The 24,520-nt window shown below is 49.8% G+C and overlaps 1 protein-coding gene across 2 annotated transcripts in view; it reads right to left on the reverse strand.

Moving 5' to 3' along the window:
• FSTL4 (follistatin like 4) overlaps window positions 1–24,520 on the reverse strand; it is a 382,985-nt gene that overhangs the window by 183,239 nt on the left and 175,226 nt on the right. For both annotated transcript variants that reach the window (XM_057307047.1, XM_026507974.4), the window contains exon 4: window positions 10,976–11,224. In XM_057307047.1, coding sequence (XP_057163030.1) covers window positions 10,976–11,224 — 249 coding nt within the window. The remainder of the gene's footprint in view (window positions 1–10,975; window positions 11,225–24,520) is intronic.

A 24,520-nucleotide genomic window follows, 5' to 3' on the forward strand; every position in this document is an offset into this window, starting at 1 on the left:
GTTCATCTTTCAGTATCTTTTTTTTTCTAGCCAAGAATACACAGGTGGTCTGGTATCTGAGCCCCTGCCCATCAGAGAATCCTTTCTGTTGTTTCCACACAGGGATCATCATCTGAGGATGATGGAACACAGAATTACCACTTCAAAACTCTATAGATGGTCTTCACCGCATTCTTGTTTCTTAATGTTGCAGAAAAGCCTAAGACAGTGGGTTTTCTTTTTTCCTTTATAGAAGACCAGGTTTTTCTTGCTGCCTGATCACTTCAAATATATTTGAAAAAAAATTTTGAAATCCTGAAATTTTAGCAGTTACATTTGGACTTATTTTAGGAATCTTTCAGCTCAGGGCAATTTAGAAAACAATCTTTCTTCACTTACTGTGTCCCTTTGATCTGCTCTGGGGTCTTTAAGATGACCAATGACCAAGAGCTAAACTTTCATCCCTATCTATCTATCATCTTCTCTCACATTATTATTATTATTCTTTACCTTTTTCTTTCCTTTTTTCTATGTATTCTGGGAGAGGTTTTCAAGTTTGTTCTCCCTGTGGGGGAATGGTTGCTTGATTTCTGCATTGTTAATCGTGCCATTCACTGCTTGAGACACAGAAGGCACTTGGGCGACACTATTCCAGATCCATAAAGTCTTGCTTTACCTCCTCCAGCTTCCATTTCATTTTTGGCTGTGGCTCAGCCAATTTATAATCCCATTTTTCATCTCATCTCAGGGGGCATGTTTTCTTGAATTGAGAGCAGAACACAGTTGCTGTCTACCGGGCTTCTGCTTTCGGTCATCATTTCTCCCTTCCTTGGCACCCCGAGGGAGCTACTCCTCTCCTGTGTGGCATAAGCCAACTTTTCTTTAATTCTTGCTCAGGTAGGTCTGGCCAGCTTCACCTCCGTTCGCATCTGTCCCAGCCCTGGAAAGACTGTCCAGATTGTTCATGGTCACTGCCCCAAAATATCACCCCTGGGGGTCTGGGGGTGGTACTTATAGCTTCCCTGTAACCAGCACTTGTGGCTAAACAGTTGAGAGATGCCCTTAAAAGTCTGGACTTTTGGGTGGAAAGGAGAATTAACAAACTCACTCTGTACATAACGGGGACGATGTGTTGCTGATCCTTCCTGCTACTGTGCCCACTGCTACTGGGGTCCCTGGATGGCCCCTTTCAACCCTTTTCCTCACTCTGGGGTATTCTTCCTTCTGTAGCTTTCCACAGATTTCTTCCTCACTCCCCTTTTTCTGACCACCTTCCCCCCATCAGGAAAGATCCGGCTACCAGACACACCGTACCCTCCCTCACATGTCTCTCATCTAGCGTTCCTGAAACCACTGGAGAGGCCTGGCCCTCTCAGCTACGAGGGCCTGCACAGAGCTGGGGATCAAAGAAGTTCTCTGCAAAACCCCACAAGAAAGACTTTGGGTTTGTTATATTTCAGTGGAAATATAGATTAATTGGTGAGCCACACAGCATGGTGGGGAGGGAGGAGGTGGGAGGCAGGGAGGGATGGAGAGAGAGAGGGAGGGCGAGAACGAGGTCTGGGTAGAGACACCAGAGAACCCAGTCCGGCAGAATGAGTGGGGTGTGCCTGAGCTCAGAGAGGTATTTGTTGGACCTCTGGGGACCAGGCCTGCAGGTCACACCCCTGCATTCAAAATGGGTGGGGACGAAAAGCCTACTGCAAATATTATTCTCAATGGGGAAAAGCTGGAAGCCTTTCCCTTAAGATCAGGAACTCGACAAGGATGCCCACTCTCGCCACTATTATTCAACATAGTACTAGAAGTCCTTGCAACAGCAATCAGACGACAAAAAGGGATCAAAGGTATTCAAATTGGCAAAGAAGAAGTCAAAATGTCTCTCTTTGCAGATGACATGATACTCTATATGGAAAACCCAAAAGAAGCCACTCCCAAACTATTAGAAGTTATAGAGCAATTCAGTAACGTGGCAGGATACAAAATAAATGCTCAGAAATCAGTTGCATTTCAAAATGGGTGGGGAAGGACTAAAAGACAGGGAGAAGAGGATACAGAAGTTCCCGAAGGAAGACAAGTCAACAGATGTGCCTGCCACGTCCCTGGCTGCGCCCCTCCTCCAGCCACAAAGAGAAGTGCACCACTCAGACTCCTTGCTTCTAAGTGGGCAGAGTTCATTGTGTCTGATGATTTTAATTTCCCGGCAGGAAAGCAATTTTACTAGTTCCATTTAGAGGAGCTTTTCCAAAGTAGTTTCACTCCGATTACCTTCATTAATGAGTGATCAAAATGCATCAAAGCAGAAGTGAACACAAGAAGAAGAAAGGCAGAGGGCAGGACTTGCCAGGATAAGGTACCCAAACTCTGAGGTCATGGTGAAGCTCTGTCTTCCCTCATTAGTGTTCTAGACACGGCTCTCCCACGGCACCTGGCAAAGGGTGGAGGCACCCGTTCACCACAGCAGGAACCATGGAGGGGGGGTTCTCCAGGCCCCAGGATGCCGCAGAGGGCTGGGCCGCAGGTTTCTGTAAGCTCTGTCCCTTGGCTCTCCTGGCTGAGGACTCGACTCCACAGGCCGAGTGTTGGACCATTTGGTGTGGGCACGCATTCGGTGAGCCTGCTCTGGGATGTTTACCCACGCACACACTCTCTGCTGATGGGGATGAGCGGTCATCTCCTCTCCCTGGGTCGCTGTGTGCATCTGCCTCCCAGCTCCCTCGATTTATTGCAGTTAATGTGACGCAAAGGTAAGCACTCCTTCCTTTCTTTGGAGAAAAAAAAAAATGGCCCAAATCAGGCCGGTGCTTCCCTGTTCAGAAGAGCAGGCAGAGGGTCTGGACATCCATGCCAGCCGCAGGGGCTGAGGGTGAGGCAGGGAGGGTAGAGAGCCTAGAAAAGGCGGACCCCAGGCTTCTGCTCGGCTCCTGTACCGTCCTCCCTGCCACAGGCACCCTCGGCAACTTCCGTCAGCAGGCAAGAGAAGAACTTGAAAGGGATTCCTCGTGTTCAGAAGAGCACCTAAGGCCTTTCCCTCAGCCTGCGAGGAAGCAGAAAACACTTGCAGGCGGGGGCCCAGAGTCAACATATTTGAGTTGTGGCTGGGCTGACAGCTGCTGAGTTTGTCACACAGATAATTAGATAAACTGCTTGAGCACAGAGATTCAATATGCAGTGTCATTTAGCGGCTGCGACACGGGGCCTTGATCTTAATTGAAGGCGCGATAGGGGAGAAACTTAAAGAAGTCCCGAGTTAACTTCTTCTCGCTCCAGTAATTAAACATTTGACGCCTGATCATTAGCCAAAGCCTCCCAAGCGCTGGCCATGGGCTCCACGATGTGGTTCTAAGCAGCCAGAGCCAACGGCACCCTTCTTTCCATGCAGGTTTCCTCAAGCAGCCTGCTGGAAAGAAGCTGGGGAAATAGGAGGCTCCATGTCACCCCCTCCTCTGCCTCCTTCTGCCCCTTCTTTCCTTGTGTTCCCTCAACACCCTCGATGACCACCCCCTCCCATTACAGAGCATCCAACGTGTCTTTGAGCAGGGTCCTCCTTTTAAATCCACCCCCTCCTTTGCTGAGGCCCTCTGACGCACATGGCACAGAGGACCTCTAACTAGGGCTTCCCAAGCTCTCACTCGGGGACCTCAAAGGGATTGCACATATCCTGCTTATCATATAATCATCAATTTGTGCATTCATCCAAAAAAATGAATGGACATTTCCAAGTGCTAGGGCTAGACAGATAAATCATATTCCTTTACTCCTAAGGATACCCAGTATCTTGGGAAGATCGGCAAGTTGACAGGAAGTTATAATAGAACGAGGATGCTACTTGTAGAAGAAGTTATGACTTTACCTTGGTCAACCTGGGGCTCATAGGCAATCCCCTGGCCCTGAGGGTTTAACTCAGGTGTAGAACGACCCTGGAGATACTTGGCAGCCCCTGGACAGGTCGTCTTTTCCAGCCCTAGCACACCCCGCACAGCTTCCCAGGGTGGTGATGAATGGGACCATCAAGGCCATCCATTGGTGGGCATGGCAGAATAATCAGAAAGGCAACATAAGATATTGGTTAGCAGCTCAGGCTTCCCATGGCCAACCAGGCCCTTCTGACCGCCACTCAGACCTCTCTGGCCTTCCTCACTCTGCTTCAGTTACCCTGGCCTCCTTGTTGATCCCCAAACATGCCGGGGGAGCTCTCACCTCAGGGCCTTTGCAACTGCTACTCCTTACCCAGATATTCAAATAGGTCACTCCCTAACCTCCCAACCTCCAGGTATTGGCTCAAATGCCTCTTCTCCTACTAGAAACTCTTGCCAACCCCTGTGCCTGCTTTATTCTCCTCCATGGCACTTGTCATTGGCTAAGACACTTTATCTTCTATGTATGACAAGAGGCTGCATGAGGGCAGGAATCACATCCACTTTGTGCACTGCTCTATCCCCAGTGCCTAGAATAGACCTGACTCACAGGAGGCGTATGCTTGTTGAATGAATGGATGGAAGGGTTAAGGCAGGGAAGTGCCATGGTCAAAGTCAGCTCTTGGAAAACTTGCTCTTAAGACCATATAGCAGGTGGGTTTGAAGAAGGATCTGGCTAGGAGCGGGTAGAACAGCTAGAGGGTCACAGAGGTGGTGCAGGTGAGTGATGATGACAGGACGGACGTGTGTGGCAGTAGAACAGGTACAGAATAAGGGGCAGAGTTAAGAAATTAGAGGGAAGTAAGCTTGGCGGGATTTTATGGTGTGGGGGTTCAGCTGCAAGGAGGCCTCAGTCTCTTGGGGTTCCGTCTCCTGGGGTATGGAGAGGTTGCTATCACTGAGACAGACACTGTGTGAGGAACAAGGATGTCAGGGACAGATGGAGCAGAGAGTTAGAGAGTTCATTCAGGACACACTGACTTTGAGGTGGTCGTGGGCCTTTGGGGAGGGGACCTGTGACTGAAATGTGGAGGAGAGGTTGGGGTGAAGATACAGCTGGGTCTTATTTGCACATGAGGGATGCCAGGAATGGTGAGAGGGGTGCAAAGGAATGAGAGGAGGGCTGAGGGGGCCCGGGGAAAACCCACATGTAGAAAGCTAGTGGGGAAGGAGGAGCCCGCAACGAATCACAGGAGCAAGGGTGGGGGCTGCCTGAAGACTGCCCACTGTGGGGCGGATGCAGTTAAGAGCAGGACTTGGCATCTGGGAATGCCGATCTTCATGGGGATGGGAGCCATCGGGGACCCTGGTGGGCAGCGTGTGGGGGAGCCGGGGCAGTGGAGGCACCCAGCGATGGCAGGGGCTCGGGTCAGTGGGAGAGAAGGGAAGACGCAAGAAGATTGCGGGGTTAGGAGGAGACACCCAGAGCTGGCCAAGGGGACCAAGGAGGGGCTGGACATACGAAGGAGGGGTGTCAGGAAAGGGCAGGAAACAATGTGGGGGCCTCATAGGCTGCGGCATGTTTACATAGGGAAATCAATGCAGTGCAAGACTTTCTCAGCTCAGTAACTTATTAGCAATTTTTAATTACTGAAATGTAATTAATTCATCCAAAGTACAGCTGTTCTGTGAAGCACACCACACACACTGCACTGATAACATTCTTGCACGTTTGTGAGGTGCTCACACCCAGACGTTGTCTTGCATAAAACCTAGAGGAAATAACAGAAGAACACACGTTTGTTTGAAGCCACGTTTCTCTTGATGGGGGAAGCAGATACTAGAGAGGGGTTGAGAAAGCTCCGAGGGCCACTGTCCTGGGGGGCTGCTGGTCAACCTGCAGCTCAGTCCCCACCAGTTGTTTGCGCACTGGTGAGGGCAGAATCTATGTGGAAGGCTCCAAAACAGGGACAGTCCGTGAAGATCCCCGCTGGTCCTTGAGGTCTTCGGGGTGTCTCTGGCTACAGCGGCCCCCACATGCTGGCCCAGAGAGTGGGAGTGCTGGGAACTGGAGGTGGACCTTCCTTGTGGCTGTCAATTTCATGAGGTCAGGCCTGGAGTCCTGATCATACAGGTGTCCTCAGGTCCAGCACAGTCTTGGCACCCAGGGGACATTCAATAATGCCTGTGAAGCTGGGCGACTTGGTAGAGAATGGCCATACCCTCCTCTGTGGAGTTCAAAGTGAAGGCCAGGAAGGGTATTGAGTGCACAGAGATAGCTATACAGGGCTGAAGGAGCAGCTGCAGCCTCTGGACAGAATGTAGGTGGGGTCAGGAGTAGGAGGGCAATTTGAAGAAACTGGAAAGGGGTTTTGGAGAGAAAGTGGAGGCTGGTGGCAAAAAGCCAGACCTGGTGCAAGGGCCTTCAGCTTGGTCTCAGAGGCTCTGCTATCTTGTCCTTGGGGTCTTCTAGCAGCCTCTGAGCGATCCTGAGTTCCTGTTCCATCCTCACAGAGGACAGAGTGGTTCAGTGTTGGGACATCCAGAGGCCCTGCCAGTTTGGGATGACTGAGCCAGCTTTCCCGGAGCAGCTCCCAACTGGGCTTCTTGCTGACCTGGAGGGCAGGAAGCGGCCAAGGAGCACCCAAGCCTTTCTGGCTGACCAAGGCTCCTGAGCCCTCCACCGTTGCACCAGGAGGTCTCCAGGGCAGGAGAAAGCAGCTTCGTCTGTTGTGAACATGCCTTGTTGGGACAAATGGTCCCAGAGCTGCAGGTGCTTCTCAAGGGCAGGCTGCGGAGGCAGAGTTCCTGTAACCTAGATGAGCTACCCCTCTCTGGGCCCAGGGTCCCTGTCTGGGGAATGCGAAAGTTGGACTAGTTCATTGGACACACAGTCAGCTCAGGCGCAAACGGTCTAGCCCGGTGTGCAGGCCTTCCTCAGCTCACCCTCCCCAAGTGCCTACATTTACCCAGCGTGGACCCACACTCTCCAGGATCTGCCTTTTAGGCCCTTGCTCTTCTGAGTCTGTAGGAACCCCGTGCCTGGATCCTGAAGGATGGCCCTCCTGCCCTCACTCACCCTGGGAGATGCATCTCACTGTCTCTTCCCTGGACATGTCCCTTCTCATCCTCAGACAGATGAATCCCTCCCTGAGGCTCAAATGGCAGTTCCCAAGAGCCTTTCATGCATTCCAGAAACTTCTTCTAGACTCAGAATCAGGGGCTATTGGAATCTCCTTTTGCATCTCTACTGACTTGCTAGGTGAACTTAAATGACTTCTTATATATCTTTCTAAAACATCAAGGCAGTTGGAGAAGGTGAGTTTAGTTTGACCATTTGGAGATCAAATTCTAGCCATTCATTAAATAAACATGGAAAACAAATGATCTCTCTCTTTGTTCACAGGAACGATCACCACCCTGAGTACTTAGCTTATATGCGGTGTTACCCATGGGCAGGTGTCTTAAGGCCACCTGCATTTGCCCCTCAGCTGTGTCCCAATGTTTGCAACGGCAGCACCATCATCCTGAGTGCTCTGACACTGCTTAGAGACGTGAGCTCACTGCTCATTTCATGCCCACAGCACACATACTGTGACGAAGGCATCACTACCACTCACGTTTTACAGGTGAGGTAAGTGAGGCACAGAGAGCTTACGTGCCCTGTCCAAGGAGGTGTGGTATGGCCCATGACTGATCTCAAGCCATACCTTGAGCCTGTGCTGCCTGCCCCCTCCACCTGCGCCTCCTGCGTGGCCCACGCCTGCCCGCAGTGCCCATGCAGGCCTCAGCACCTCCCTGGCTGTAGGGACCTGCTCTGACAGAGTGAAACCCACAGAGTAAAACCGAAGGCTGGGCCCGCAGGTGGGGATGTGAGTAGCACTCCCTTGCAGGGCAGGAAACACGTGCAGAGGTATGGAAATGCCCTGGAGGCGTGAAACCAAACTTAAGTTCCTAAAGCAATAACGTTCAAAGTAACAACAAGAACAACAAAAGAAGTCTCTTCGGCAGCAAGACCTATCTGTTCTGCCTTGCAACAAAAGGTTGGGTTTTTATTTCCCTGTGCGGTAATACTTAAAAAAGAGATTTGCTAGTGAGCCTGCAGTGTGTTTCATTTTTTGGTTAAAAACGGAAATTATTTCCTCTGATTTCATGCACCGGGAAACTCTGCTCTGAAGCACCAAAGTGCCCCTAAAAAAAAAACACCAGGCAGGACAAGGAATCGAGATCCGTTTAAAACTGTAGCCCTAACAGGCTTCTTTCTTCCATAATTTCACGGTTTGTTTGGAAAACTGCCCAACTATGACACTGTATCATCTGGGATAATACAAGCCTGGTGTAGTGAGTGATGGCTGAAAGCAAGCTTGTCTGCTCAAACAGCTCAGGAGATAACTGCGCGAATTCAAAACTGAGACAGAGAAACAATTTTAAAAGTGCCAACTAGTACACAAATAGGAACACCACGTCACGACGCAACTTTCCAAACACAGTCGATAACAAGTTAGAGTTACAGAGAATTCCACCCACTGTCTTGGTGCTCTCCGGCAGTATTTGGTGCTGAGAACAAATGTGACTTTAATTTGGCCACAGGCAGAAAGAGATCCGACAATCCTACACCCCTCTGTCCCCCTGATTTTCGGCAGGAGACACCCTGCTTGGGATGTCAGGACAGCTGGTATCAAAAGCTGCAAAGATGAGCTGAAGCAATGTTTTTGAGTTCAGTTTTGCTCTTCTTACATGCTAATAATCCCTAAATGATGTTTTATTTTATTCCGCATTCACGAGGAATTCCATTGCCATAGCAACCGCAATGTGCTACCAGAAGTTTTCTTGAAACTGGGGCTTAGAATATCGCCGCTCCTCCCTTGCAGAGCAAGAGGGCTGTGGTCCCCACGCGAAGCTCAGGAAAACACCCCCTTCCACCCCACCGAGGGCACAGGTCCCAGACACAGAGGGGGTGCTCTGAACTGCGGCTCCTGGAATCCACCACCACGTTCCCCCTTCTCTCCACACCCGGCCCCGTGAGGAGTGTCCTAATAGTGACTTCTGGGGCACAAATGAAACCCAAGAATGAAGTCAGAACTTTTCTTTGTAAAGTCTGGTAGGAAAAGAGAATGGAACATGGATGAATTTAGAATTATTGTTTGCATGAAAAAAGAAGTTATTTTTCAGTTTCCTGTATCAACAACTCCCTGGAAAAGGGACAAAAGACAAGCTGTCATCAGTGGAGCTGAAGAGGGCATGAAATACTCCACTGCTATCTTGGGGTGGGGTTGTAGGATATTGTCCTTTACAGCCTTTCCTTCTCAGACCTCCACTCCCCAGCTCCCGTCACTGTTTCCTCCTGCTCCTCATCGGAACCATGGCTCTGGTGAAGGTGGGGAAGTGCCCACCCAAAGCCCCCTCGCTCAGGCTCCTGCCCTCCATCCCTGCCAAGCCCCTGAGGTCAGTGAACACAGCTTCACTGTTTGCTGGACACTCCGGGTGGGGGCGCTGGGGGATGGAGGCAGGTGGGCCGTCCCACCTCCTGGGACTGGAGCTGATCTGAGCAGGAGGCTGTGAAGACTCCTCTGGGGCATCCAGACCCACAGAGGTAGGTCTGCAGGAAGGCAAACCCTGGTTCCAGATAGGCATCTCCAGAACAGCATTAGGACCTGACCCTCAGCACCTTCCGCCCTGACTCCACCTACCAGCAAGCCAGGTGGGCCCCACACCCGCTGGGCAGGGCCCTTGTTCCTGCCTCTGCCTTCCCCACATGACCTGTGCCTCTCTGTTCTAGGCCTGAGGCCACACTGGATTAAAAGATGATGACAGGGGTCATTAATACACAACACTTGCGATGTGCCAGACGCATGCTACGTGGTTTCTGTATAGCCCCTCATTTACTTTCCTCCACAGAGCAGCACTACTGCCAATGGCCCCATTTCACAGCAGAGGAAAAGGCCCAGAGAAGTGGAGTGATGTGCCCAAGGTCACACAGCTGGGAAGTGGCAGAGTCGGGCTTGTACCCTTGGGTCTCTCTGGGAGCTGCTGGGGACTGCCGTACACAGCGTTGGCATTCACAAAATCCGTATAAAACCTCAATGAATCAGAAGGATTTGGTGGATGAGTTCAATCAGCATGAAGCAGAGCCGAGCCCTCATCTGCTTGCACCGCGGCCCCCATCCTCCCCAGCTCTCCCCCATCCTCCCTCACCGAGGCGGCTTTCATGGTGGTTGTTTTTCCCTTGCATGAAATGAGAAATGCTGTTTGAATAACCGATGGTGAGGGAGGCTGGGCACACTCTGATGCAGAAATAAAAACCTTTAGAAAGATGCAATTTGGGGGATATTGGAAACTGGAGAACGGAACATCAGTCTATAAAATTCAACACGGCCAATGAAGCTGGAGCAGCTGGTCAAGTGTTTTAGTGCTCACAGGGCTGGGGATCGGCGGGCATGAGGCTGGGCAGGGTTTTCAGACCAGGGACGTTTTTCCTGGACTCATTTTGGCCTCATTTCCATAATGTGCCTCATGATTTCTGAAGCACCTCAGCGTGAACGTCATAAGCACAGCCATGAAAGTGTCTAAGACTATTCCCGTCACAGGAGAAGCCTGACCCACCAGAGTCTCTCCTGCTTGTGAATACGTCCCTGCCCCATCCCACTGCCACAGCCCAGACACGACGGGGGGAAAGTGGCCCTTTGTGTGGGTGCCAGCGGCACGGGGAGTGGCTGTCAGAGGTCAACAGACCTGTGCTCCACTGCTGAGAACGCCCTGACATCCCGGTCCCACCACTGCGGGCTCGGGGCCTGTTAGGGAGAGGCCGGAGCCCTGCCCCTGTGCTTTGGGTGCCCAGGGTGCTCCTATCCGTCACTGTTGCAGGCACTTGGTGGGTTCCATCCCTTCTTTTCTCCTCCCTGACCTACCAAAGGTCTGCCTAGATTCTGTTCTCCAAGGGTCCCCCTCTGAAGGCAGGGGGTCTCTGGAGGCAGACACACACAAAACATGCATGACCGAAATGCTACTGGTGCTATTTGGCTGAGGCTCCAGCCTTCCTCTACCTCCTGCAGGCTCAGCACCAGGGCCGTTTGTCAAAAGGGCATTAGAAGATCCATCCCCAAACCCAAAAGCATAGGGGCAAGGAGGCATCTTCCTACCTTTAAGGAAACAGTCCTTGCTGTGGACAATGACAATCTTCCTCTCCAGCAAGCAGGCGGCTCGGTGGAGCTCGCAGTGATTCTCATAAAACCTCCCATCGGAGCCGCACACGGGCATGTAGCTGGGCCTACATGCCTCCAGGCACCGGCATTCAGGCTCCCCTGTCTCTCTGCTGAGCGTGCACCTGCTCCCGCGGCTGCAGAACTTCTTCCCACAGGAGGCTGGCAGCCCATCATGGCCAGAAAGTCCTGCCAAACACACAAACACAGAGGGTCAGCTGCAAGCATTCAGTGGTGGGGCTCAAGGGCTTCCTGTGTGGTTCCATTCATCGGTGAAGCCAAGGCCTTGGGGCTTGGGGTGCCCAAAAGAGTCTTTGTCTTACCAACAGGGGTGGCCACAGGTGCCAAAAGCAGCACCCTGCCGTACAGGGTTCAGGTTTTATGCTTGGCTCACACCAAACCTCTCAGGCACACCCCCTGCCCATCCCAGGAGGGAAGCATAAACAGGGGACCACATGGAGGTAGCACAGTGCCAATGGACCGTGCCAGAGGAGAGGAGGATGGCTTGCCAAAAGGCAAGGCTTGAGCCATGGCTCCCATAACTGCACTAGAGAGAGAAATGATGGGAGGAGGATTTTTGTACAGGGGTGGGGTGAGAAGGGTAAGGAAGACAAGGTGTGATTCTAGGAGACATCGAGTGCCAAGCTGAGGAAGTTTGGTCAGATATGTTAGGCAGTGGGGAGCAATGGTGGAGTCTAGGGCGTCAGTGTGGAGTAAGAAAGGAGAAAGCGGTACTCTAAGTGTTCAGGATGGGGGCAGCCACAGCAGGGAGACTTGAGCTTGACCTTTTTCTCTGGGGAGAATGTGGTTCTCCAGGATACACACCACCAGCGGTGGGACCAGTAGCCTTTCTCTACTGCCCAGCACTTTCTAGCACAAAGCAGGAAGCTACAGCTGTGGCAGGAAGGCTGAGACCCTGGGAATGGCTGCTGCCATGCTCCTGGGTGTCCCTTGCACCCAACACACGTGCACAATGGTGTGAGGCAGTGGTGCCCAGAGCTCACACTCCCATGTGGGCAGGGTGGCCAGGAGAGCATCTTATTGCTGGAAGGGCCCGCTTACACGAAAGGCCAAGCAAGCACCCCAAAACGACATTCCACTCCACCAGAGGAGTCCAGAAAATGAGAGGACTGCCATGCAGCCTTAATGGCACCAAACACAAGTTGAGAATAAGAAAGGGATATTGAAATACAAATAATTAAAACACAAATGCAGATTTTACGGCTAGGGAAGTCTTTGCTTTTAAGCTCAATTATATCTTCTTCACAATACTCAAGCAAGACAGAATGGCCCCAGTGGTCAACACTGAACCTTCAGCCCCAGCTCCGATCCCATGGGATTAAAATGTCTGGGGGAAGGGGCGTGTAAAACGACCTTCTTTTTCTTGTTTTTGGTTAAGCCTGCTTTTTATCATTCTAGATTTGAAAGGAAAAAATCAGTTATCGATAGATTAACTGCTTGATTCAATAATTCATTTAAATTCTTCCAGCCTTGGCAAGCTAAGAAATATTGACTTTTTCTTGAATCATAATAAACTAGAAGGTCAAACTATCTCTGAGCAGTGTAGAAGTGCAGATCCTAAGCGGGCGTGCGAATCCCTCTATCCACTTGGCTGATGTTCCGCATGTCATGGTGGAGGCTCGGTGGCATTCATCAGCCTGTCAAGGTTGACAGGCAGAGGGGAGCCGAGGGCTCCTGGCAGTGGGAGGCCCTGGGCTGGAGGCCCTCCACCCACGGTGTTGATGGCTGCTTTGCCACAGAGTGTGTTTGATTAGCATGACTCTCCTGGGTGGCTGCAAAATGGGTTACCCTGGAAAGCGCTGGCGGCTACTAGAAGAAACTAATACAGCTCTAAAAATACCAGCCTTTGTTTCTTTCCCAAGACGGCCAGAACACAAAGCACTGCGGTTGTATCACTGTTTTAATGAACTTCCCGTGTGATGGCAAGGGCTCCCACTCATCGCTGCAATTTGAAGAAGCGGAGCCAAAGTTTCTGAGTCTCTGGCCCTTCCGTTCCTGCTTCAGGGGATCTGCCCTGGCCATGCTGCCAGCCCAGACTGTGCTCACTTTCCAGCTGACTCAGCTCCAAGTATTCACCCCCTGCGGTCTAGTGCCTCTCTGAGGTACTCCCCGCCAGCGCAAGTCCGAGCCGCCCCCCCACCGACTTCCCTTCCGGAGAATGTCTGCCCCGCTGTCCGGATGAGAGAGACCCTGCAGGTATGGGGCCTTTGTCCTTACATAGCCCTGGATACTCACGCTTTGGGAAACACAGTAGTTTTAAAAGCTGACCTCCTCAACTTAGATTTGGTGCCATTGCTCAAACCTCAGGTTAGAGGCTGAGATGGGGAGGGGAGTGGGGGCCCTGTGCCAACATGGGGGGGAACTTTTTAGAGGTACATCTCCCCTTGCCTCCTCTGGGGAGGGCAGGAGGGAAGCTGGAAGGCTGGAAGCACAAAGGGGAGACAAATATTCACGGAGGTGGGCCTTGTGGGGTGAAGGAGACTAGAATTCGGAGTTGCAGAGTAGGAAGAGAGTTCAGAGACCACCTAATCCAGCCTAGGCAGGTAAAGCCAAGCCAGCTCGCAGTAGATGGCAGGGCAGAGGGTGGGGCAGAACTGTTTCCATCTGACCCTTTCTCCCCTCAAACACCAGCAGGCCCCGATCGCAGTGAGTGCCTCTGAAGACCAGCACTGGACACCGTGCCTCCAGTGCCCATGTACGAGTAGCTCACAGTCGTGACTGAGGCCTCCCCCATAGGCTGTGCTCTGAGGAGTCAGTGTTAAGAAAACACGCGGGCCAACCTGTGCTCACAGAAGTTGTCAAGAACACTCAGGTTTCCTCTGACATGGAAATGGGCTGTTGGCAAATATTTGATTCCTAGTTATTTGCAATTAAAACAAAAGTAGCTGAACAGCCGTGCATCTGCTTTTCCCAGCCTGTGGCCAGCAGGCCCGGGGACGGGCTGACAATGCCCTGCACTGGGGTGGGCCTGGAATCCCATCCTTGGCCAGAGAGACGCAGACCAAGCAGTGGGTTCCTTGTTAAACAATCCCCTTGTCACCACTTCCTCCTCGTTATTAAAACAGAATGAATTCCCCAGTCCTAGCAGGACGATGATAAAACAGTAATGGGAAAGGTAACCAAGTGAGACTGCCAGCAACTGCCTACAGTATTTATGAGGACGACCATGATGCATGAAAAAGATATAATGTGCTTAATTTATAGTCATAAAGAAAGTCGTTTACCCAGGTTAGAAACTGATCATCTTACCAAATAAGTGGCTTTTCGACACTAATTAAATTTACTAAACACAGTCAGAAATGGGAATTGTTACATGAAAGTTATGGCGCTAAAGAAACAAGTCCATTTGTACCAGTTGGTGCTAGAGATCCCCTCTGTGACTCCGATCAGGATTCTCGATTGGAACTCACGGACCTGGGCTGCCATCGTCTCCCAGCGAAGGGGAAGTGGTGCAGCTTAGTGACGGTGGGAGCTGACCCTGCGGGACCCGGTCAAGGATCAGATAGAGGAGGTGGGTCCTTCTTCATTGCCCTATCGCAGGGGGCCTGGTTTCTCATCACTGACCATACCGCGTGGCAGTTTCCAAACTTTGACGCAGTCTCCATATCTCAAGCCTTGGTGTGAAGTATATTGAGCATTGAAGTATATTGAAGTATATTGAGCGCTTCCCTCTTGGGGATGGTGCCGAGAGCCGCGCCAAAGGGGAGACGTACTAGTTTTCTACTGTGGGATGCTAACTGCCACAGGTAAGCTTGCCCTGTGCAGCACTTCTGTATGAGATCTTGTCCCTGGCTCGCCCACTGAGGGGAGCCCCTTCTCATGACGCCATCTCGGGAGGTCCCTATTCCTCGTCCAGCAAAGGACCAGGGCTGAAATCCTTACTACCTCATTCCACCCCACCATGAAGCCACACTGAGGTGACAGCTTGGCTCTGAGGCCACCGCCCACTCTGCAGAGCCCAGAGCAGGCCAAGAAGAGTGGGCTGTGGTCACAGCACGGACGGCACGAAATCCCGGGCACCCTGTGCAGACAGCCTCACTGCTGCCTGCTGTGAGCCCCAGGCCGGCACAGCGCTGGTCTCCGGCGTTGGCAGACAGAAGGTCCCTGTATAGGAATTGAGTGCGCACCCGTCAGCTGATCCTTTACAGATGGATTTAATGCACCGGGGAGCTATAGCCTGGGCCATGGTCAGGGTTTTTTTTAAGGACCTAAAGCTGAGGACTTGCCTTTGGGAGCCCGCTGTGCATACACAGGTGTGCAGATATGCGGGGCGTGCCATCCAGGAGCTGTGGTTCATGGTCCCGGACCCCCTACTCTGAACCTCCCAAGAAAACATACCCTCTCCGACACACCCAAGGTGGACCAGAGACAGTGTCTGGTGAACTGTGACTCCCTCATTACAGAGATCGCGCAAGTGCATCGTATATAACTGTAGAATTTGAGTTTGTGCAAGAGCCAACAGAGACCCTACTCCCCAGCCTGTGCCCCACACAGGTGGTCACCGTGGGGCGCTTCAGGGGCACACGCCTGCCAGCTCTCCAGCCACCTACACAGCCAGTGAAGCGTCCTGGAGCACCTCCTCCGCGCCAGACCCGATTCCAGGGGCTGGGGACACGAGGCACACCAGCACTCTGTCCTCAGGGCAGTACACCACGGTGGAGGGAGACACACAAGTGTGACCACAAACAACAAGCAAATGTGGGTGGTAGTCAATGCTAGGAAGGAAACAGACCAGTTGCCGCAGTGGGCCAGCTCTGCTGGAGTCAGAGAAGCGTTGTTGAGGAGGTGAGATTTGACCTGAGACCTGAAAGAGAGGGGGCAGAGCCCCAGGCCGGGGAGGGGGAGCGGCCTGGGGTCTCTGAGCTCCATCTGCAGAGCAAGGGGCTGGCACAGGAGGAAGCGCGGCTCCCAAAGCCCTGCTCTGAGACAACTCTTGCCAGGCAGACGCAGGCTACAGGCAGTTGTGACTGCAGATCTCAAACTGCCGCTTTGCCCCACTGTACCCTTGGGAAAGTGGGGTGCCTCTGGTTCTCTGGAGGTGTTTATCAGCCCCTGAGTACTGAGTGTTGAAAGGAAGTCTAATTGCCCTGATGTTCAGCACCCTGGCTCCATCCCCGGCTGAAAGGGGCTCATCCTCAAACACTCCCACAGGCCAGAAGGCTCTTGGCGCCTTCCAGGCTGCTCGTGGGGAAGGGAGCAGCCCTCCTGGGCCCGCACCACGAGCCACCTTGGTGGGAACTAACACAGCCTCTGGGTGCCCTGGGGGCTGGGGCTACACCAGCTTTACCTCTGCCCTGGAAAGTCTCATTCCCGCTGGAAGGATGGGAAGAGAACCTGCAGTTACCCCTAGGGAGATTGTGCATTTCTAGTACCCAGCCAGAGAGGGCAGTGTGTAGAGTAACCACTATTTACTCACGTGTGGCGTGCCTCACACTTAGAACACGTGAGCTTGTCTTATTCTCCTTTGATCCTTATAACAGCCCTATGATGCAGATGCACACACAGGCCTCACCCTGAATGTGTCTGTGGCATACATACATACCCATTCTATAGAAAGGAAATACGAGTCAAGAGGTAATGTGCTCGTGCTCAGATAACAAGTAGATGGGAGGCAGCAGAGCCTAGATTTCAATCAGTCTCACCCAAATCCTTTAGACATGGGACAATCTGCTCAGCCAGGGATACGCTCTTGCCTCAAGGAACCCATGCCAGGAGGGTCCACATCCACAGTGTGAGCTTCTCCAACATCAGGATACTTCCAAACATCAGCATGCCTGGCCCATAGGATCTCTGCTGCTCACATACCGAGAGCGTGCAGCTCGGAGGCCCATTTAGCACTTTCTCTACGGGCTAGAGGTCTACAGTGCTATAGGAGGAAGCCCTGCTGGGGTCTCTGAGCGTTACAGACCCAAACCCACTCCTTATCATGCATGGACCCCTGGTCAGCAGCCCCCTCCCTCTAATGGGATGCCTCTCAGCTTTAGTGCCTTCCTGACCTCCTACTCTAGGTTTTTTCCCCAAAAATTGTCCAGGTGACTACTGGGCAGATGTGATTTCCTCTCAGTGACCCCAGAGCAGACCCTAAGCCAAGGCAACTGTGTGCTTCTTAAAAGCAGAATTTTGACGACAGATGAATGGATAAAGATGTGGTATATATATGTCCACACATACAGAAACACATACATATACAGTGGAATATCACTCAGCCATCAAAAAGAACGAAATCCATTTGCAATAAGGTGGATGGAACTAGAGGGTATTATGCTAAACGAAGTAAGTCAGATAAATATCATATGATCTCACTCATATGTGGAATTTAAGAAACAAAACGGAGGAGTATAGAGGAAGGGAGGGAAAAATAAAACAAGACGAAATTAGAGAGGGAGACAAACCATAAAAGAACTCTCAACTATAGGAAACAAACTCACGGCTGCTGGAGGGGAGATGGGGGGGTGGGGTAACTGGGTGATGGACATTAAGTAGGGCACATGATGTAATGAGCACTGGTGTTATATGCAACTGATGAATCATTAAATTCTACCCCTGAAACTAATAATAAAGTGTATGTTAATTAAATTGAATTTAAATAAAAAATTTAATTAAGAAAAAAAAAACAATGAACCATTACATCAAAGTCAGAAATGCCTGGAACGAGGGGAGGGAAGGAAGACCTTCAAACTTCAACTGGCTCTTTCTGGCCAAGGAGTCTGGATCTAACAGACCGCTGGTTGCCACATACGCCCCGATGTCTCTGGCAGGGCTTTTGGAGGGGCCTATTTTCAGTCACCCGATGAACACAATGCCAAAGCCTACTTTCCAAAAACTTAAAAGTGTGCCTCTCATAAGAATATAAAGTAAGCCATGAGGTGAAGATTTATTTACCTCTAATGAGGGGACCCGCAGGAGTGAGAAGCTGGTTCAGGGGTACATGGGCGTTGGAGACAGAAGGTGGGCTGAGCGGGCCAGGCGAGGCACACAGCTGGTGAGTGACACACAGGCAAGAAGACAAAACCTGAGGGGCAATTTTTTCCACCAGGAGGATGCGGTTTGCATCTTTACTGGAAACGAATCTACGAGTTAGAGGGTAACTGCATAGTAAGGGCCTTTAGTTAGCAGTGCACGGAGAAAGAAACAGAGACGCCACCTCTGGCCCACATCGTAAACGGCCCTGGGAGAGCCTGTTAAACACTGCGCCAATATGACCTGGGAGGACGAGTCACCTGCCCTTCACCTTATTCCCAAGTTTTGGGTATTTTCCCTAATACCACTGAGCGCCTACAGTGACAGATGTCATTTGGAAAGGCTGCCATGGAGTTTCACCTTTTCCCCCTGCCCTGGACATTTCCTGTCCTTGAATCATCCAACCTTGCGGAGACACCCCAGAAGGGAGGACACAAAACCCCCAACCACGGAGCTCAGGTTTGTTCACGCGGGAAGAAAACTGTCATGTGGGAAGGGCCCCCAGTGGAGCAGAGCAGGAGCGAGCTGGAGTAGGCCTGCGTCACCCGACGCAGGGTTGAATGAAACATCAGCGCTGACCCAACCCTGTGCTCTGACCCTTGTTAGCTATGCGAGCCCCGCCAAGTCCCCTACCCCCTTTTCCCTCTGATTTAAAAAAGAAGATAACAACGGTTGGCCACTTACAGTGTTGTTTGGAGGACTAAATGACATAATTCATAGAGACTGGCACATAGTAGGTGCTCAATTCAGACCCTCAGTTAGTGACAGGTTCAACAGGACCGGAAGCTATGAAGCCATGTGCTTTTACTGATGCAAGTGGACATGACTGTGGGCTGGTGACCATCTTCAGGAGGTCTCCCTTCCCAAAAAGGGGGGCCTATTTACATTGAATATATAAATTGTACCAACTGGTTTTAAAAGGCAGGCTTGAAAGAGCAAGCTTTGAAATAGCTCAAGGGCATGCTTCCCTTTGCAATTATCCTTGTGCTGGAGATTTGCTTGACCCACGTAAACCCTGCCCAGCCTCTGAGGTGAGGGAGACTGAAACCACACATTCTCACTCAACACCTCCAGTCCTCCGACCTGCCAGGCGAGCCTGGAGCTCAGGTTCAAAAGCAGCCCGCGGCCCGGGCCCTGGCGCCTGCAGAAGTGTCACACCCGCTTACCACGGGCAGGTCCTGGCATCTCTCTTCCCTCTGGGAGCCCTTTGTGCTATCATGCCACCTCGCTCTCTGCTTTGTGTGACAACAGTGAACTGGCCTGACTCACCATTTCTAGAGCTTTCTCCCTGAGGCTTCCCATAGGCATATTCCATCTAAGACGGGCTCCCAGGCTGTTGCCAGCACTCAGCACTTCTCACAGTGTAAGAATAGCAGGTCAGACAGAATAGCAGGTCCTGGGGCAGGACTCGGAGCCGCCGGAATTTGTGGTCACTGAGCGCTTCGGGGTGGGGGATGGGGTCGTCTCTGCGGTTTCAGGGTGAGGGCCAGTTTCTACTTCCCGCGTTCGGAGTGCGGCATGGGGCTTGGCACGGAGTGGCTGCCGGAAATGCCAGGGGGGGAAGTCCGGATCTGATAAAGAGACTGCATACACCCAAAATTGCTGGCTAGAGATCTGAGTCATCAGAAGTCGGTGGTTTGAAGGAAGGTGACATGGTGACACAGTGAGTAGCAGGCCGAGAGGACAGTGTGGAAGGCTCGGGGTGAGAGTCTGAGACCCGGGGTCCATCACAGCAAGTCCCCTTCCTGCGTGAGCCTCCTCAGTTTCCTGAACAGGAGCGTGAGGGCCCTCTGCAGAGATCGGCGAGACGTGAAAAACACCCTCACACCTGTGAATTTAGGTGTGTAAAAACCCATGTCCTAACTTGCATGTCTCTGGCTATAATAAAACTACAAGAATCTCGTCTTTTTTCTTTTTGCCTCTGTTTGCTCTATCACGCTATCTCAACTGGCTCGTGAAGGGTTATCTCAGAGACCTTCTAAAAAAGAAAAGCTGCATGAAAATGTGAAACACAATAGGATTTTTGCCCTTGGGAGAGTTTCTTTTGCAAAATGGTTTTGTTTTAGAGTGCTTCCTCCAAATATATTCCTGTCCCCAAGTTCCCGTTCTTTGCCTAAAGCCTCTTCAGCTTGCATCTGTCTTATTCTCTGTCACCAGACCCCTCATTTTTCCTCCTGGTACCAAGCCCTCCTGTCATTTTCTCTGGCTCCTCGGGGCTCCCTGAATCTTCGAGCTGAGGGGGCCAGATGTTGCCGCTCTTGATGGGTCTCCGCTTTCTTGCTGATACCTCATTACATGAGTTCTTTCCTGCTTCTCCACTAACTAATGATTCAAGGCCGTGACACCATGGGCTGCTTCCAATTATTTCAAGGATTATCGTGGAGACACTCAGCGTGAGGCACCGTGGTGCTCCCCAACGTTTATACTCCAGACTTACGAGCACGGAGGGGATGCTACATTCTTCTAGGGCCCTTTATCTACTGTACAATCACTGCCCCCAGGTCCACACTTGGCCTTGGAGATCACTTACCACATATGTGTCTCACAACTAAACAGAACCACATGCTCATCTCCTTGATGATTCTGCTACTTATTTGTTCAAAATGGAGCTCGATTAAAAGATCTAGTAGCACAGAAAAATTCAGTATTTTCTAATCAGAAGGGTGTCAATTTCTCTTCATTTGTCCTTTTCTCTCAATGGGATCAAAACAAAGCTTAGGAACAGGGTCAAATAAATAATATCTTTTCTTCTCTTGTCAGCTCCCACTGTCAGGCTTGTCTGAGCCAAGCAGCTGCTGAGAGCTCCGACAGGGGGGCACAGAGACTCCTGGGAGGCTGGCTTTCCTGGCTGAATGAGTGGACTGTCTGCTCTGACCCTAGATACCGAGACAGACAGAGCACATGCTGACCAGAGAGTAGGAGGCTTCCTCCAGCTCTCCACAGGAGCTCTACAACCTGTCTACTCCCACATGGAAAGCCCCAGGGTTGGCCAACCCCATTATGAGGCACTACTTATGGGATCACTACTGCCTTAAGGTCCTTCAGTGTGTGAACGTGAGCCCCAGTGAGCAGGCGGTGGGAAATAACCATTTACAGGAGGGGGCTCAGCCTCTAGAGAGAGGAAGAATGACCAGAACCAGAACGGCCAGAGAAAGAGGATGACAATTCAACAGAGACAGCACAGTATTAGAACTCCTGGAGAACTGAGTACAGCACAGAGGAGTTTTCAAGAGAAGCATGATTTTTGAGCCAAAAAGAAAATCAGAGGAATTTAAGGACAGAATGGTCACTATGGAGACTCAAATTACTGGCCTCCATAATCAAGTATGGGACATATCTCAAAGCCCAGAGCAAAAATAGAAATAAAAAGGCAGCACCTGTGTGGCTCAGTGGGTTAAGTGTCTGACTCTTGATTTCGGCTCAGGTCATCATCTCACCGCTCTGAGAATGGAGCCCTGTGTCAGGCTCTGTGCTGGGTGTGAGACCTGCTTGAGATTCGAAAGGAAGGAAGGAAGGAAGGAAGGAAGGAAGGAAGGAAGGAAGGAAGGGAGGAAGGAAGGAAGGAAGGAAGGGGGAGGGAGGAAGGGAGGGAGGGAGGGAGGAAGGGACAGAGAGAGAGAGAGAGAGAAAGAAAGAAAGAAAGAAAGAAAGAAAGAAAGAAAGAAAGAAAGAAAGAAAGAAAATAAAAAGTCCTAAACTATGGTAGTCATTCCAAATAAAAACTAAGGAAAAAGAAATAGAGGAAAACTTAAACATGGCATCTTAAACGGCCAACCACTGTTTTAGTTAAAATCAGGAGCCAGCAAGGGACACACCTGTCATCACTATTTTTATTAAAAAAGGAAGTATAATAAGACAAGAAAATGAAATAATCAGTAAAAATTTGGAAGAGGCAACTGACAACTATATCTTTTTGCTGACCGTGTATCTGTATACTTAGAAAACAAACTCTAGGGACAATATTAAAAATGCAAGATAATTATGATGAGGTGGTTGAATAGATGATAAATATGCCAAAATTAATCATTCTTCTCTTAGAGGCAATTTTTTTTTTGCCTTAGCAATAAATAATTAGGAATGGTAAAGGGAAAAAGAGTCCACTCATAATAATGGTAAAAAACATAAAATATTTATGAATATAAATAAAAGAAAGCCATAGGACCAATACAAAATGACCATAAAATCTTATTGAAGGTCATAAAATAAGATTTAAACAAATGCAAAGGCATTTCTTATTCTTGGGTGGAAAGGCATTACCATAAATTTACAAATTTAATGCAATCTTTTTGGAATTGGATGAAATGATCTTAAGGAGTTCGTTTGGAAGAGTAAGTGCCCCCGGATATTCAAGGAAAATTAAAAAAAGAAGAGTGAAGGGATCTGTGCCTTAACGTCTACTATCAGAACACCCAACCACAAAGCTGCCGCTGCTGTGATCACACCGAAGATACCAACCGAGGAAGAGACAAAGCAAGGACTACAGATGCGGCCACCAAATAGGAGAGGGGATCCAGACCTACATCCCAGGGTATATACGTGAAAATCCAGTGTATGACTAGAGGGACCACTGCAGTGGGGAAAGGGGAGGCATCCAACAAATGAGGCTGGGTAACCAGCTCTCCACCTGGAAAAAACCACACTGGAACCCTGTTTCATACCACATACAAGTCAAATTCAAGTAACTGTAAATGGTTAAATTATTCTTATTAAATAACGACTGTGAAAGAATACTTATACACTTCATGGGCAGCGTAAGGACTGCGATACAGGGAGCAATCACATACTCATTGGACCATTTCAAGAAAAAGAACGGTGTTCTCAGTTTCGCATTTCTCCTCGTTTCTACTCAGGTAAACATTATCCTCAATTTTGTGTTTATTCTTTCTTTGCTTTGGCTTTGTTGTTCGATCTCACTCTTTGTATGTCTATGCAATACACTGCTTGTTCTACATGTTTCTGAATTTTATATAAGTGAATCAGTCATACTGTATTTATTTATCTGAGACTTCGTCTCTCTGCTCCGACACTGTGTGGCTTCACGCACCTCATATGCCTGCAATTCATTCATCTTCTCTTACAGCGTCCACTGCGTATACATCTCATTACTCGAGATACTCTAATTAGGTTGTTTATTGCCTTTTGCTATGTTCCTCTCTCACTCTTTCGTTTCCTTATTTCACCTTTCATTTTTTTCTTCTACTCAAACAAAAATTAAATACCCTCCATATGAAGAACCTTGGAACATATAAACTCCAAACACACCTTTCATGACCTGAATACATGACAAGAGCACCTTAATTCGTTATTTTTTCTAATTCCTTTTTATGCCTTACATTTTCTTAGTTATTTGTGTCTAAAATACCCATGGTATCCTCATTTTAAAGAATAATTCATGTTGTGTAATTAATTCTATGTTTAGCGATTTTTCTCTCAATTCAATAAACATTTTATTCCCTTGCTCTTGAGCTTCTGTTGTTCTTAAGATGTCAGCTGACAACCTTTTTATTCCCATGTAGGTAGTTTCAGGATTTCTTTGGTTTTCTGCAGCTTCTCTGTGATGTAAGCACACACATTTCTCTGCATTTATTCTGCTTGTCATTCATTGGGTTTCCTGGAAGTGAGGATTCGTGTGTTTCATCAATTTGTGAAAACTTATAGACATCTTCCTTTAAATATTATCTCTGCTCCATTGCTTCTCTCCTTTTTTTTCTCTTCGAGTATTCTGATGAGACCTGTATTGCAAGTTACTTCTGTCTCAACCTCTCCTATCTCGTTCACATTTCCCATGTGGCATTTTCCAGTGTTGCACTGTGTGTAATTTTTCCAAATTCATCTTCCAGCTCTGGAAGTTCCTCTTCAGCTTTTTCTAATCTACTCTTACCCTCTCCCACAGAGACCTTAACTTTGAATTTTTATTTCTAGAAGTTTTATTTCATCTTGCACAGAGGTGATTGGTTATTTGTTTAACCTCTTAATTATTAATCCTATTTCCAATCTCTTAAAAATATTCCACAGACATATTTTATAAGCTGTGTCCTTTGGCTCTTAATGCTGATTCCTACATGGCGTCTTAACCCATGGGGTTTTAAGGTTTTTTTTTTTTTTTCTTTTAATGAGCTCACATTTCCTGAAGGCTTCTCTGTGAGACCTCCGGAGGCATGGTGTGAAGATGGGCTTGTCTTGATTGAGCTGGGTGCCCAAGGACTCCATCGTTCAGGGTTAAACTAAATGTATGCTTGAGATAGTTTGGGAGATTTGCACCTTGTGCAGATGGCCACGTGGTTACGCATTACCAGGCACTTTCTCCCGCCCTGTCCCCTTGCTACTCTCTCATCTTGTGCCAAGATTTGCTATACATGGTCTTGCAGTTACTCGGTTTCTTTCTCCTTCCACTGCAGATGTAATCCCTTGGCGTCCCTTGTGTGTATGTGGGGTGGGGAACATTTTCCAAATATGTCCCCCTGGGAAGGTCCCTGGGATGTGTCCTTGGTACCCTGAATGATG

This window comes from Ursus arctos, unplaced genomic scaffold (genome assembly GCF_023065955.2).
Source record: "Ursus arctos isolate Adak ecotype North America unplaced genomic scaffold, UrsArc2.0 scaffold_5, whole genome shotgun sequence".
In the NCBI taxonomy this organism is placed as follows: domain Eukaryota; kingdom Metazoa; phylum Chordata; class Mammalia; order Carnivora; family Ursidae; genus Ursus; species Ursus arctos.